This window comes from Columba livia, chromosome 4 (genome assembly GCF_036013475.1).
Source record: "Columba livia isolate bColLiv1 breed racing homer chromosome 4, bColLiv1.pat.W.v2, whole genome shotgun sequence".
Taxonomy (NCBI): domain Eukaryota; kingdom Metazoa; phylum Chordata; class Aves; order Columbiformes; family Columbidae; genus Columba; species Columba livia.
This window is the reverse complement of record NC_088605.1, coordinates 30,021,362-30,035,129: the sequence shown is the minus strand read 5'-3', so window position 1 is coordinate 30,035,129 and position 13,768 is coordinate 30,021,362. Positions and strand designations below refer to the sequence as shown.

Here is a 13,768-nt window from a genome sequence, read left to right as displayed (position 1 = left end):
TATTGTTTTCTCAAAGGGCATTTTTGTGGCATCAGACTCTGCAGGTTCTATTTTCTGTACAAAGGCAGGTATCATCCAGTGAATGACTATAGACATTTTAGAGTTCTCCTTTCTGCAGTTGCAGTATCAAACAAGGTGCGAATTGAAATATTTTTGCTATGAAGTTTTAAACCTGCAAACTTGCCAAGTTTAACCAAAGTTAAACAAAAAAGGAAGTTACAAGTTTCCATTTTCATTTACCAGTTTGGGGAAGAATTGGGTCCTCCTAACCCCCCAGGAAGTGGGTAAATAAGAGCTAATGGTTCCCAACCATACACAAAAGGAACTCCTACCCTTGATTTGAGCATGGAGGCCTGCTTTGTGAAACGGACTAACAAATAAAGCTGTTTCCAATAAAAATTTCCTGTTTCCTTTTCAACACATTTGCCTGCTGTTTGCTTACACGACACTAAGAATAAAGACTTCATTGTACTCCTTTTTGGGTTTTTTGTTGTTGTTGTTTTGTCTTGTTTTACTTTCTAAGAGAATTTCTTGTGTATCAGGACATTTAGAAATAATAGTGTGATTTCTTTCTTGCCAGCGGTTCTTTCATACCAGAACCTCCTGCTGCTGAGGGAGGGCACAGGACACACATCTGAAAAGCTGCACATACATTTCTTGCCTGGGATGTATACTGAATTGTAGTTTATTGTAAAGGTTTTAGCTAGCAAGGATGTTTAATTTCGAAAGGAAGTGGCACGGCAGGGACGGAGCAGGGAGTGAGACCCATCCCTTGCCCACAGCAGCTTCTGTCTGCTCATCTGCCAGGTTTTCATCAGAAAGATGCTCACGGTGGGAAGTTGCTTTGCATATTATGGCAGATAGAGTTCCTCTGCAAGCTCCCTCTTCTCTCTGTGTCTCCCAGCTGGCCCCAACCAAGCAGATGCTTTGCTCAGCAGTGAGTTTGTAGCTCATCTGCAACCTGGGTCTCCTGGGAGACTGAAACTTTTCAAAAGTAGGGGGAAAAACCTGATTTTGGAAGCTCTGTTCTTCTGTCTTTTGTCCCTCATTATCCCAGTTGCCACTGATCCGGATGACAAGGTCTTGCACATATTCTAGTGTCCACCTGGATGTGAAACTGTGGCAGGTGGCAAACCACGAATCCCAGGGCTGATGCTGCTGAGCTGGGAGAAAAGCTGGTGTTTGGAAAGTGTGGGAATGAGCATTTTCCTCTAGCATAGTTTAAATGATTTGACCGGAATCTCAGGTTTAACTAATGTATTTTATTCTCAAAGGCAGAATCCAATTACGTTGTGGTAATGTGCTGTTTACCTGTATAAGTTTTCAGCTGTTAAAGTTTGTATCTCTTATGTGAGGAAGCTTATTCTGTGTACTCACCTTTCTGTGCAGCCTGTTCAGTGCACCCTGGGCTGGATTCTCCTCTGGCTATATTTTGATCTGCCTGAATTTCACATACATACACAGTTTTATTCATACTCTGGCTCCTCCGTAACCAGAGGTGGGGAAGCTGGGTTGGAAATTGCCTTTCTGTTCATCTGGTCATAGCAGATTGGTAGAGTCTAGGAGCAATCTTGGGTTTAGCCGACTGGAGCTGAACAAAAGTAGCTGCTTTTTTAGGTTCTGCCTCTGCTCTGCCACCCATATAGATGGGGAGGTGGCATGGAGAGAGCCATGGCCGCAGGAGATTCCCTCGCCCCTTCTTCAAGACAGCGCTCCAAGCCCCTCACTCATCCAAGGGCTTGCAACAGGAGCCAGAGGCTAGAGCTCTGGCTTTCCTGAAGCGTTTCAGATGGACATGGGGCAAATAACGCTTTTAAACCCTTGGCGTTGTCCTGTATGCAGCCCTAGGCGTCTGCCAAGCCTAGTCAATGAACAGGTGTGCTGGTGTTTTATTAAACTCTGCAATTCTTGTAGCCAACCAGGAATAGCTCAAGTAATCTGTTGCCTAGATAGGCTTCTTGGGGGAGTCTCTAAGGTGTTTTGAAAGCAAATATGCTCTGAAAATCCCAAAGGCACCTGACCACATGCCCATAAAATGTGACTTCCACATAACTTGTATATGTATTTGCAAAAAAGATACACAAAGCTTCTATAGACAACTTTAAAAAAAAAAAAAGTCTAATAAATGCATATTCATAATTTTCTAGCTCTAGAAATACTTTACAGTTCATACAGCTTGGGTGCTCAGTAGAAGACCTGTGAGCAAATATTGAAAGGCATTTAAGAGCCACTGTAGTAATAAGGAATCTGACACTTTTTTTCCGATTACACTATAAGCATCTCCCTGCATTTTTTAGGTAAATACTGGTTATCAGCAATATTTTTTTTTTCAGTTTTAAATCAAGTAAATTTCTCATTCATCCAGATCATTATGCAGGATGTGACCTGTAAGGTAGTTAATTTTATTTTAAGTACTCTTGAAAAGTAATTGCAGATTTTTTTTACTTTATCATTTTCATTGCTTTTGAGATAGTAATATTCCACTGTTTGTTCTTTCTTTAGCAGTACAAGTTTTAAATATATTTTAGATTATTTTTTTCCTTCTTTATTAACTTTCCCATGTATTTCCTTAGGATACTGAAATTAGAATACTTTGTTAAGCAAAACTTTACAATCACTTGCAGTTGGAATTGAAGAATGCTTTTTCTTAATGAGTAGCTAAGTCAATATGTCTGTACGTGCTTGTTCTCATGTGGTCCCATAACCCAAAGGTGAAGCAAACACAAACTAAACAAATGCCTGCTTGTCCTGACTTCTGGGAGAGTGGATTTTTAGCTGTTTATTTATCTGGAATGTTGTGCTTTGGCTCACCTTAACCCCTTGGTTTGGGTATGTAGATACATACCCAGTGCGGTCTGGCAAAGCACAAATATTTTAACCCTGTTGTAGCTATTTGGAAAAGTAGAGGGGGATTTTTGTCATTTTGGAGATGCTAAAATCTGCCTGCCATTTCATCTGATTTTAGCTGTGTACCTATAGCTCACTGGGAATATTTCATAACGTGCCAAAATCTTGAGATATTTTACTTATGTTATGCTTGGCTCTTTCACTGCCCTATATGCGGTAACTTGTATTCTGAGCAATTCTGAGCAAAACACTTTGCACATGGTTTCTACAGCAGGTAGCAATAGTATCCTCTCCAAGTAGGTGGCAAAATTGTGTACTGAGTTGTACATAATGAAGCTTTTCTTTTCTGGTCCATCAAGAAGAGTGAATGTAATCAAAGCCAGATGAACTTTAAGAGTTTCTGATTGCTCGCTGTCTGTTTGATCAGTTCTAAGCAGGGACCTAAATTCCCAGTAGCGCTTTCTTAAATTTTTAGAACGTAATTAACCCAATCTGTTTCCTGAACACTTGCAGAAAATCCTAGATACGTTTTATATTTTCCTACTTTGAGCTAGTAAGATAACATTTTCTTTATGTCTGCATGTATTAGGTAACAAATGAATTTATGTATAATTTATTCACAGACTAATATAACCCATGTTCAGAATGTTTCCTTTCTTTCAGTGTCAGGTATGTGAATAATTTAATTTTGCGGCATGCTGTTTTGGGTAGTGTGAGGGAAAGTTAGCTGAATTTCCTGTCATATACCACATAACTCATAAATGCCTTGGAGACCTCCAGTGAAACTAGGTTCTTTTGGGTAGTTAATACGCACTTGAGTGAGCTGCAGTACAGTGTGTTGGTTGTTCTTGGGCTTGAGTCTGTCAGTACTGTCTACAAGATGTAAAGCACACATTATTACAAGTTTTACTAGGAATTTCTGTAAAGACAGAATAGTTTTGCCAAGAGGATCATAAGATGTGTTGAACAAATGCTGCTTGAGTTGATTGCGGTGATGGTTTCTTAAGTGTTAACAAAACCTGTACGGAATAACCTGACTCCTGCAGTTTTCATCTGTGCCTGTTTCTCTTGAGTACTAAAGTGATGAGCTGTTGGTAGGTCATGAATGAATGCTAGTGGCTGTCTATAGTCTAAGCTATGTTTGGTCATGAGGAGAAAAGCAAACTGGGATAAGCAAGCTTGTATCTCAGTTCAAAGTTGCTGAATATCTTCATGCTGATTTTGTAGCAGGAATAGTAGAAGCGGTGGAGAGGGAGTTTTTTCTCTGCAGGTCACTAATCGGAGGGTGTCTTGTTTCTGTCCTCTTCCAGAAATCGAGGCCAAGGAAGCTTGTGACTGGCTGCGGGCTGCCGGCTTCCCGCAGTACGCACAGCTTTATGAAGGTAGGCACCTGCGCTTGCACGTTGACTATCCCCTGACAATTTTTAGAGAATAAGATGTAATATTCACCAATAAATAAGATTCAGGGGAAAAACTGAAGTGCCAGCACATAAGATAGGTTTTAGGAACCGGGCTGCTTTCTGCTACCCACCGCACACATGGATGTACCAAACCCAATGAGACACTGAAACACTCTTGGAGTTTAAATTTGTTCCAGGTTTCTGTTTCGGTCTGAGTCTTCCAAATATCCTCCTAGCACAAATCGTCTTAGCACCATGATACATTCCCTGTAGTTAAAATACAAAGGAAAATATTTTTGCAAATGTAATCACCCGCTGCTACAAGCCCAGTCTCCATCTCTGCCGGCCAGCTCTCCTAATGGAGCAGAGGTAGGAAATTCTGCATATGTGTGGGTGCGTCTTTACGCCTCATGATTCCCAAGTCCTCTGCGGTTTTTCAGAACAGTTTGAGTTGGTGTTAGACAGAGGCTCACAATGAAGGGAAAAAAGAACATACAAGCTGTTGTTGTGCAGTTGTGTAGCAGCTCCTCAAAGAGACAGCTGACTCCTGCACTCACCATCTTTGTCCTTTTGTGGGATGGATTCACTTTGCATGTGCTTTTACAGAGGTTTTGCTTGAGCAAAACTGTTGTCTTTGTTGGCTCTCCAGCATACTAGGAACTTGGAGTTTTGGCATGCAGTTCTTACTCTCTGATGCAGAGTAACATACAGAAGTGGGGTTTTTTAAGTGTGAGATCCTAGAGGTCCTTTTTATATAGTTATATTATTGTTCGGAATTTCTCCCACACACCACTTTAAATTACTTGCATCGTACTGAAATTATTATGTAGTCTTATCTGCCTCCTATTTTTTAGAAAACAAACTCCAGCTGCTGCTTGTAAGGCTGAGCATAGAAAGTCCATTATTTCCAGTGAATAACTGTTGGAAATTACAGCAAATGCTGAGCTGACCTTCTTGAAAAATGATCTCGTTGAGCTTTGATTTGCAGCTGCATTGGCAATATGAGATGATAATAGCACTTTCAAAAGCAGCACTTGATGAAACTTTTCTTTGCCTGTTTGGTTTCTTCGCCTGTTCAGAAATGAAATTTCTTTTTATTATTTCTCTTCCTTCTTTTTGTGCCAATGAAAATGCCAAGATTTTCTTGGGATTAAGAGCTTGGACTGTACTTCCAGTCTTTGTTAAAACTGGGGTTAAGACTCCCAGCTGAATATATGGGCTTGTGACTTTCATGGTATGCTGAGCTGTAAATGTCCTAAAAAAAATTACTTGCATTTAGAAAACATGTCCTACCTATGGCTGCCATTGCCCTACCTGAAGACTCTAAACTTATATAAAGTTTCTAATGTAGGACCATATCTGATCTAACATGAAAATGACCTTAGAGATGAGAGCAAGAGATGAGAGCAAGGCCAGCCATACCCATTGAAAGACAGCCGTCCTTATATGAAAACAATATACCATTGTCTTTTGCAAGTCCTCCCAGCAGCAGCAACAACAACAAAAAAAAGCAGCAGCATAAATTAAGCATTAAAAAAAGACTCGTTCTGACTGTCATCTTCTCCCAAGTTGCCTCTCACACTTAAATTGTCCCATCTGTTTTCTTCTGGGCACTCTAAGGTATTAACTTCCTCAGTGGAAAAACTTAGATCAGAACTGGTGAAAAATATCATTTGAATGTTTTCTTTACTTGCACCTTGGACTTAAAATAGTGAAGGGGAGACCTATGAATCAACTGGATATAGTACAAATGAAGTGGTCCCACGTAGTACACATTTAAGATGGAGATTAATCAGTGAGCATTTTTCAGTTGCTTTGCTAAAACTGTGGTTTTCTGTAGAAAAGACAGAATTTATTACATTTTGCAGAAAATGTTGTAATTTGTTTATTCCTCAGGCAAACTTAGAACAAATAGTTCATTTGAGAGATTATCTGTTGGTATAGAAAACCCAGAATATTAACTACCTTTCCACAAACTAACACCAGTCCTGTTCTTTTCATCATTTCAGTTCATTCTTTCCTAGTCTCTGGAGATTAAGATTTTGTAGACAATCGGTTGGACCAGGGAAGTTGCGTGCAACTGCAGCAGTATATTTGTAGTTTGTCCTTGTATTGCTGAGTGCCCTGAACACGCAGTGGCTTTGGTGGGAGTTTTGGCTGTGCAAGGAATGCCAGATCAGGACCTGCATGACAGTCAGGAATCTGTGGAGGACAGTAAATAATATATATGTGGTTGCTGTTTCAGAGCTGTAGTAAATTTTCAGCTCTCTGCCAACATTGTTTCCTCCCCCTCAGTCTCCCAGTTGTTTATCTAAATAATCTCCTAAGGAAAGGAGGCAGTATGGGCTGCATGCAGCTTGGCTTGCTTTCATTTCAGTCCATATCTCATTAATGTTGTAGCAGTGTCAAACTTCTCAATAGCTTGATTACAGCCAAGGAGATTCTGCTTTCCATTCTTTACCAGATATTTAAGGTTTACTGACCTTTTTTCTTTAATGTGAGATATTAGTACTTTGATGGAGATTGTATATTTACTTTAACTTAAGCTAGCCTGAGTCAGTTCACGCTTCTGATGTTGGATAGGGAGGTTGCAATTGCCTCTTTCCCTCTCACATTTTTTTTAATTTCTGCTTTGCTCATTTTGCGTACGGACTTTCAGTTACCAAAGCTGCACAGCAAAAGTTTGTACAGGAAAAGGAAACATCTCACATTTGAGATGGTAACATGGTTGCCTAAGAAGTGCCGGTCACTGGCATCTTGGTGAGCTCAACTGGAGGCAGATTGTTGTTTTGGAATAACTCACTGATGGGATTGAGAGTCATTTTAATTCCTCATCTGTCTCTGTTCCTACAGATCTACTTTTTCCAATTGACATTGCTCTAGTCAAGCGAGAGCATGACTTCCTGGACAGAGATGCTATTGAGGCCTTATGCAGGTAGGTGGAAAAAATCACACTACATTTTGAAACAAAACTCTTCCTGTGTCATAGAAACTATAACCTGGGAAAAGCACAACCTCAACTGAATTATCTACTATTAAATAACCATTTACTTGAGACCTTTTTGTTATCCACTATCAGTATGCGGTTTTCATTAGAATAATATATTGGGCTTAATGATGTTTGAGGATCTTATTTGTAACAAATTTTAGGAGGAAGGTCAAAGGAGTCTTTGTGACAGGTATTACATTGATGTATTTTTTATTATTCTTCTTGATTTGCTTTCATTGCTAATTCCCAAACTAGTTAGGTATTTGAAAGCAGAGCTGTGCTGGCTACAGCCATCTGTTCACACAACTGTAGCATCAGTTCGCTCACAGGAGTTATTTTTTTGGAAGCAGTATTAGCAAAGCCATGCTGGTCCACTGTCTTACTCTCCTTCTTACGTTGGTGAGTAGCTATGTACACAAACAAAACAAAAAGCTGTGTATACAAACCCTCACACTGACCTCAGTGCATCACCCTGTGCTCACTGTGATCACCAAAGTGAATGTGGCTTTAGCTGTAAGGGAGAATGTGAGTGAATCTAAGAGTTTACCACTGCTTACAAAGCCTGGGCTGCCCTCAGCAGCATGCTCCCGTTCTGTATCTTTGTTTTTTATGGACTCCTTCCACAAACCAGTTCAACTCACCCCACAAAAAGAAGTCTGGGTAGTTCTTTGCTGGGTTGGTAAATTAAATCAGCCCATGGAAAGGCATAACAAAGTTCAGAGTAGTTGGGAAGGATGGGACAGGACCCCAGAGCCAGCTGCAGGGACAGAAGAATGGATGGGTGGAGAAAAAGAGGGAGCAAGACTTACCTGTCTGTGGCAGCATGCTCTTAGAGAAATACAGCTTCAGCATTAGGGATTTTATCGTAAAACCAATTGCAATGGCCCCATCAGTTACCTCCTCTAGCATGAGTCCACAATCTTAAATGGCAAAAAAATGCCTTAACTTTTCATATCTCCTTTTACCTAGAAATAAGTGCAGTTTTCTGCCTCTTTCCTTTGGTATGGCAGCTTTCCAAATTGTCTTCAAAATGAATGCTTTTGAATACTACATGCACAATGTCTGCAACTCTAAATGTCAGTAATTCTAATGAATTACAAAACCCTTTTAAGAAAGGCTTTAAGTGTATAGTGTTCTCATGCCATCACTGCCATACTTGGAAAGGAAAGAGAGGGGCTGGAATCTTTACAAGATTTTCAGACTAAGAAAACAGATCTGTTGCCCAGTCATTAGGAGGGGAAAAATCTCATTAATGTTAAATTTACACTCAAGATGTGCCCTACTCAAGTGCAGGGCACCTATTCCATCAATATTAAAATGTGATGCATCGATGTGCTTATTTGCGTGCTCTGGATTTTGTGAAGTCATTGAACAGAAAGTACAGCGATGTGAGTAAATGCTGGTTCCCAGAAGCGTGGCCTTCCCTTGCCAGGAAAACAAGATAGAGTCAAACCAGTGTATTTTGGACCTAGTGCTCGCCTGTGAGAATACTTTTTAACCTGGGATTATTTATATGGGAAGAGAAGGTAGCAAATTGTTTCTCACTGGTGCAAGTAAAAATATGCCCTCTATATCTCTTCGAGATTTGCTGCTAGTGTGATCAATAAAAGCAGTTAGGACTTTTTCCGAACACAGAGGACAGTAAAAAGATCTGTGTCCTAAGAATGGAAGCTTATAGTGTAAGCCTTCTAATAAGGGGAAGCAAACCAAAATCATGTGGGTATATAGATATTTTGTGAAACAAGGAAGTTTTCCATAAATCTGCTAATTGTGAAGTAACTTCTTCACTTTCATCTCCAAATTGTTTTCTGTGTAATATGCATAAGAATCCATGGGTCTTACTATAGTTTGAGACAAAGTTTTTAAAGGTTGAACTATATCATTCTGAAGCCTGTGATGTATGTATCAGAGTTATCTTTTCAAAGACTGCTTTAAAAGTGAAGCTAATGATTGTCCAGAAGCATTCAGATCCCACCTCAGAATAAAACTGCAGTAATTCAGTTAATCAGAAGACTGTAGAATCATAGAATGGTTTGGGTTGGAAGGGACCTTAAAGCTCATCTAGTTCCAACCCCCCTGCCATGGGCAAGGACACCTTCCACTAGACCAGGTTGCTCAAAGCCCCGTCCAACCTCGCCCTGAGCACTTCCAGGGATGGGGCATCCACAGCTTCTCTGGGCAGCCTGTGCCAGTGCCTCACCACCCTCATGGTGAAGAGTTTCTTCTTTACAGCTAACCTAGATCTGCCCTCTGAATTTGGCCCTTTACCATTTGTGTTAGATAAAATCAGTACATTATCACAACTTTTCCCCCTTTAGGTATTTTTTTTCCACACCTCTTTGTTTAATTTTGTAAAGCTCATTAAAAAACATGGAGAAGGCACATGTTTGGAATGCTGCATTGCAGCCTGAAGCCTGGGTTTATTTTGACTCATGCTGTGGTCAGTGTGTAAACAGTAAAAGGTTTTACTCAGTAAAAGACTTAGAGCTGCTTCACAGCTTTAATTCTATCACTGTTTCTTGACAGAAAATCAAAATACTTTTGGAATTATTTTAATTTTCAGCACAGAGCTTAATTAATACTGTATGCAGTGAATGGTGACTGAGAATCTGCTTTCATGTGTAACAACCAGTGTTCTGCCAGCAGTTCTAACTCTCTTGGTCTAATTACTATACGTGAAGAAATAATTTTTATAAAGACTGTAGAAATCACAGTGATGGAGACTTTTTTTTTAGGTTTGAAGCATTTTAAATGATAGTTTATGTCTTTTGTTATTGCTTAACAATCTCATTAATGGAAGCAGGAAAAGTAATGTAACATTAGAAACAGCCTGTTAGTAAGTGTTTTGCCGAATTCCTCTCTAAATGGAAAAGCTATCAATACCCACCCCATTAAGGATTTTCTTGAAAAATTTTAAGTGAAAGGGGGGCTGAGACTTGAATTATGGAGATAGCATATGCCACTTGGTAACAGGAGAAGACAGATGGTTAAGAAATGTCATTTAGTGATCTTATCATGAAATGTAGGTTTAAAAATGTGAGAGCAATGATCCTAATTAGCTAGGATGCTTGATGTAGTGACTGTGCAAAGTACTGCTGGCCTTGGTTTCGTGAGACTTTATGCAGATTAGTGACTGGGAATTTATCACTAGAGGATAACTGGCTGCATAATGTGCTGATGAAACTAAGTACTGAAACATGATTATCCTAAAGGCGGTTGCTAAGCATGAAATACATAGCAAACCATGATGGAAATCCTATTTAATCTCATTACATATAGCTAGCAAACTGCCACACTATCTACACAAGAGGTTTCTTAAATCCTTTACCATTAGGACTTCTCATCCAAGAAATCAGTTGTAGTGGATTGGCATGAGCAGCATTCACTGCTCGTATCATTTGGTTTGTAGAGAGCTGGTCTCCTTTGCAGGTCAGAACATACAGATGAATCCCGGGAGCCAGCGCAGAGGCTGTCTGCTGCAGTGAGACAAGAAAGCTCTTGTATCATCAATTAGTTACAGCTATAATGGAGCTGGAATTTGTCCTGTAAGAAAGAATTAAGAATTTTAATCCATTAAGAAACTATTAAGTTAAAAGCTAGATCATAACAGTTATTCCGATAGAAAATTGTAGTTAAAAATATGTAAGTCTAATCTGCACTTTTCTTGGGTGCATGAGGTGAGAATTTTGTCCTGTTAATGAGGGTAGAATGAATTACCATGGGCTACAGCCAATTAGAACTGACTGGTATGTAAATTTAACAGAGACTTCATGTTACACACCTATATTTTTATTTATAAATTAGCTGAAGTTAGCTGTTGACACTGCAAAATTTGAATGTCTTGTTTGGGATGCCTTTCTTAAAATAAGTTAAGGCTAAACTAGTTTGGCTGTTTCTGACAAGAAGACCGGGAAAAATGCATCATTTGCACATTTCTGAGAGAAGCTCCAGTGCCTTATGTTTTGGGTGCAGCAGGTTCAGGCTTCCAGTGTAATTGCTGCTCAGGGGCTGGGACTCAGGGGCTGGGACTGAGAGGCAGGTCCTGTTGTGTTGGTCACCATCAAGAAGGAGGGTTTTGCAGACCCAGAGTGAGAGCATGGGTCCAAATACATGGAGAGTGAGAAAAAGTGATGTCTTGGAGATGAAATGCTCCACAGGAGCAAGATACCATCTGGATGTGAAGATGCATAGAGGGCTGACTCAAGGGCACTTACCTAAATGATGGGAAAGAATATTATCTTGTCATCCAGACAGTCATCCAGAAAGTGGCTGGGGTAGGGGGCATTATAGAAATTGAGACTGAAATAGCCAGACGGTGAAAGCAGCTGTAACTGTTGTCTGCAGCAGTCCTGCCCCATCCCTCCATCTCCCATCTTGTCCTCACAAAGGTGTTGCTGAGACAGGTTTGGGCAGAATAAGACAGAGCTGAAGAATGAGACAGACCTGCTGACTGTCAGTAGGGAAATGATAAGTTGAATTTATAGCTGGGAATGGAATTACTAAAGGTCCAGAGCCAGAAGAGAAAATTGCGGTTCATTAGCAAGTATTGATTTGATGAAAAGATCTGAAGAAAATGGATGTGTGCTTGTATGGTTTAAAAAATATTGTAAAGCATATGTGAAGGTTAGTGACAGTTGTATCGGTAACTCTCATCTTGGCAAAGCTTAGCTTTGTGGACTCAATAATGCATTTGGAAGGCAGTTTTGCATATTGTACTGTTTTCAGTGTCCTGGAGCTCAAGGAACTGGGCACTGCTGAACTTGAGGAGAAGTTAAAGCAGGATGTGTGAAGTATGTAATGAAAGTTGCAGACCTGAGGCAATCGCTGCAGTGCATTTAGGTTTTAAAAGGGAAACTGGTTTTGTGATGAAGTCATGTCAAACATGTAACAGAGCCTATATTTGCCTCACTGCTATTGTATTTAACCTCGCTCATTGGGGGTTACCTTATCTTGCCTTCATACACATTTTTGTGAGGTGCGTACTGCGAGATTTTTTTTTTCTTAAACACCCTCTGTGGAAACAGAGGTCTTTGCTCTACCCTTTTCTACCTATTTCAGGGTTTTAATTTGAGTAGGGGAAAAGTCTGGGGATGTAATCTTTGTGAAATCAGAGATTGCCTTTATTAGCGGTCAGACAGGCTGGAGCTAGATAAGGCCTGATACAGGGATTTGGTGATAACTTCTCTCTGCATAAGTCAAAGGTTGCAACACTGAAATTTGTAAATTATTGCACAATATAGAACTGAAACCAGTTTTATTTCCCTGGTCTTGAGGTCCAGGAGTTTGAGAGGAGAATGTTTTGATAGCAGAGAGAAGGAGGTGGCTTTCTGCTGCTGTGTGGCCTTTTAAAAATGAAAATACTAGTTTTGTTGTGTAGCACATGGATGGGACATTCAGCCTTCACCCGTGCTGTAAATACAGTTCCTCTGAAGTTTGCTGGACTTGTGCATGTACCCGCCAGCTGCAGCTGGCAGGACTGAGCCTTCTACCTTTTAAAGTCAGAGCAAAGATGAAAATAGAGAGATCTGGATAACTTTCCTAACCTGCCACTGCCCTACTATTTGACCCATGGCAATTCTTCCTGTTTCTCTTCTTTTCTGCTGTGTTGTGGCTGGGTCTAATTATAGATCAAACTGACTTTTCTTTTTTTTTTTTTTTTTTTTTAACTTCACGACTGCAGCAAAAGAACCAGTAGGAGCTTTTCCATTTTCTTTGATGGCCTCAGGATCAAGCCCTGTGTAAATACCATCTATACCATCTGCAACCAATCCTGTGCATAAAAGGCAAGGGGAAAGAGAGCAAACTAGTAATTCTTCCTGTGCACACATTTTCTAGATTCAAGTTACAAGTTCCATGAATCTGAAAAGACTCATCTGAAGCAATAGGACAAGTCAGCATTTCCTTTATTTTTTTTTCAGTTCTTCAAAGCTGCTGATACAGGCTCTTCTTTACACTTTGCTCAGATGAATTATGTGAAAATTATACAACTTCCTTCAGAATGAATCAGGCTTTTTAAAGCTCACTTTTGCTCCTGTTGAATTTGGTCTGTTCTCTGGCTGAAGGAAGGGGGTGGCTCTGCTCCTCTGCCTTCCCCCTGCACACACTACCCTTCACACAAGCCAAGGAACTGACCTGGGAGAAATTCAGCCTGCCAAAGTATTGAAAGATTAGTTTTCCACTTGGTTAGTCTACTCATCCAACCCACAGTACAGACTCATGAGTGGAAGTTTTAACACAAGAGACCAAACCATCACTTCCATGAAGCTGCTGCTACAGCTCCTCTACCTTCTGCATCGCACGCAGCCTGTTCCTGCCCTTCACCCTGCCATGGCACCAGTGTATTTCTCTAACCGTACTTCACCAGTGCAGATTTTAGCTGAGCCATGTCTCTGGTGCAGTTTCTGGGAAGGCAAGGGCAGGGAAAAGGGCAGGAGACCATGGCAGCCTGCACTCAGCTGCACTCAAACTGCCACGGAGCTGTGTGTTAATAATGCCAAGTTTTGCTCTGCTTTAAGCTGTTTGTACTCAGGAC

General features: G+C 40.4%; 1 protein-coding gene across 8 annotated transcripts in view; it reads left to right on the top strand.

The window, feature by feature from the left end:
- DLC1 (DLC1 Rho GTPase activating protein) overlaps window positions 1-13,768 on the top strand; it is a 262,569-nt gene that overhangs the window by 231,744 nt on the left and 17,057 nt on the right. For all 8 annotated transcript variants that reach the window (XM_065060997.1, XM_065060996.1, XM_065060995.1 and 5 more), the window contains 2 exons: window positions 4,158-4,229; window positions 7,101-7,182. In XM_065060997.1, the coding sequence (XP_064917069.1) occupies window positions 4,158-4,229; window positions 7,101-7,182 (154 nt within the window). The remainder of the gene's footprint in view (window positions 1-4,157; window positions 4,230-7,100; window positions 7,183-13,768) is intronic.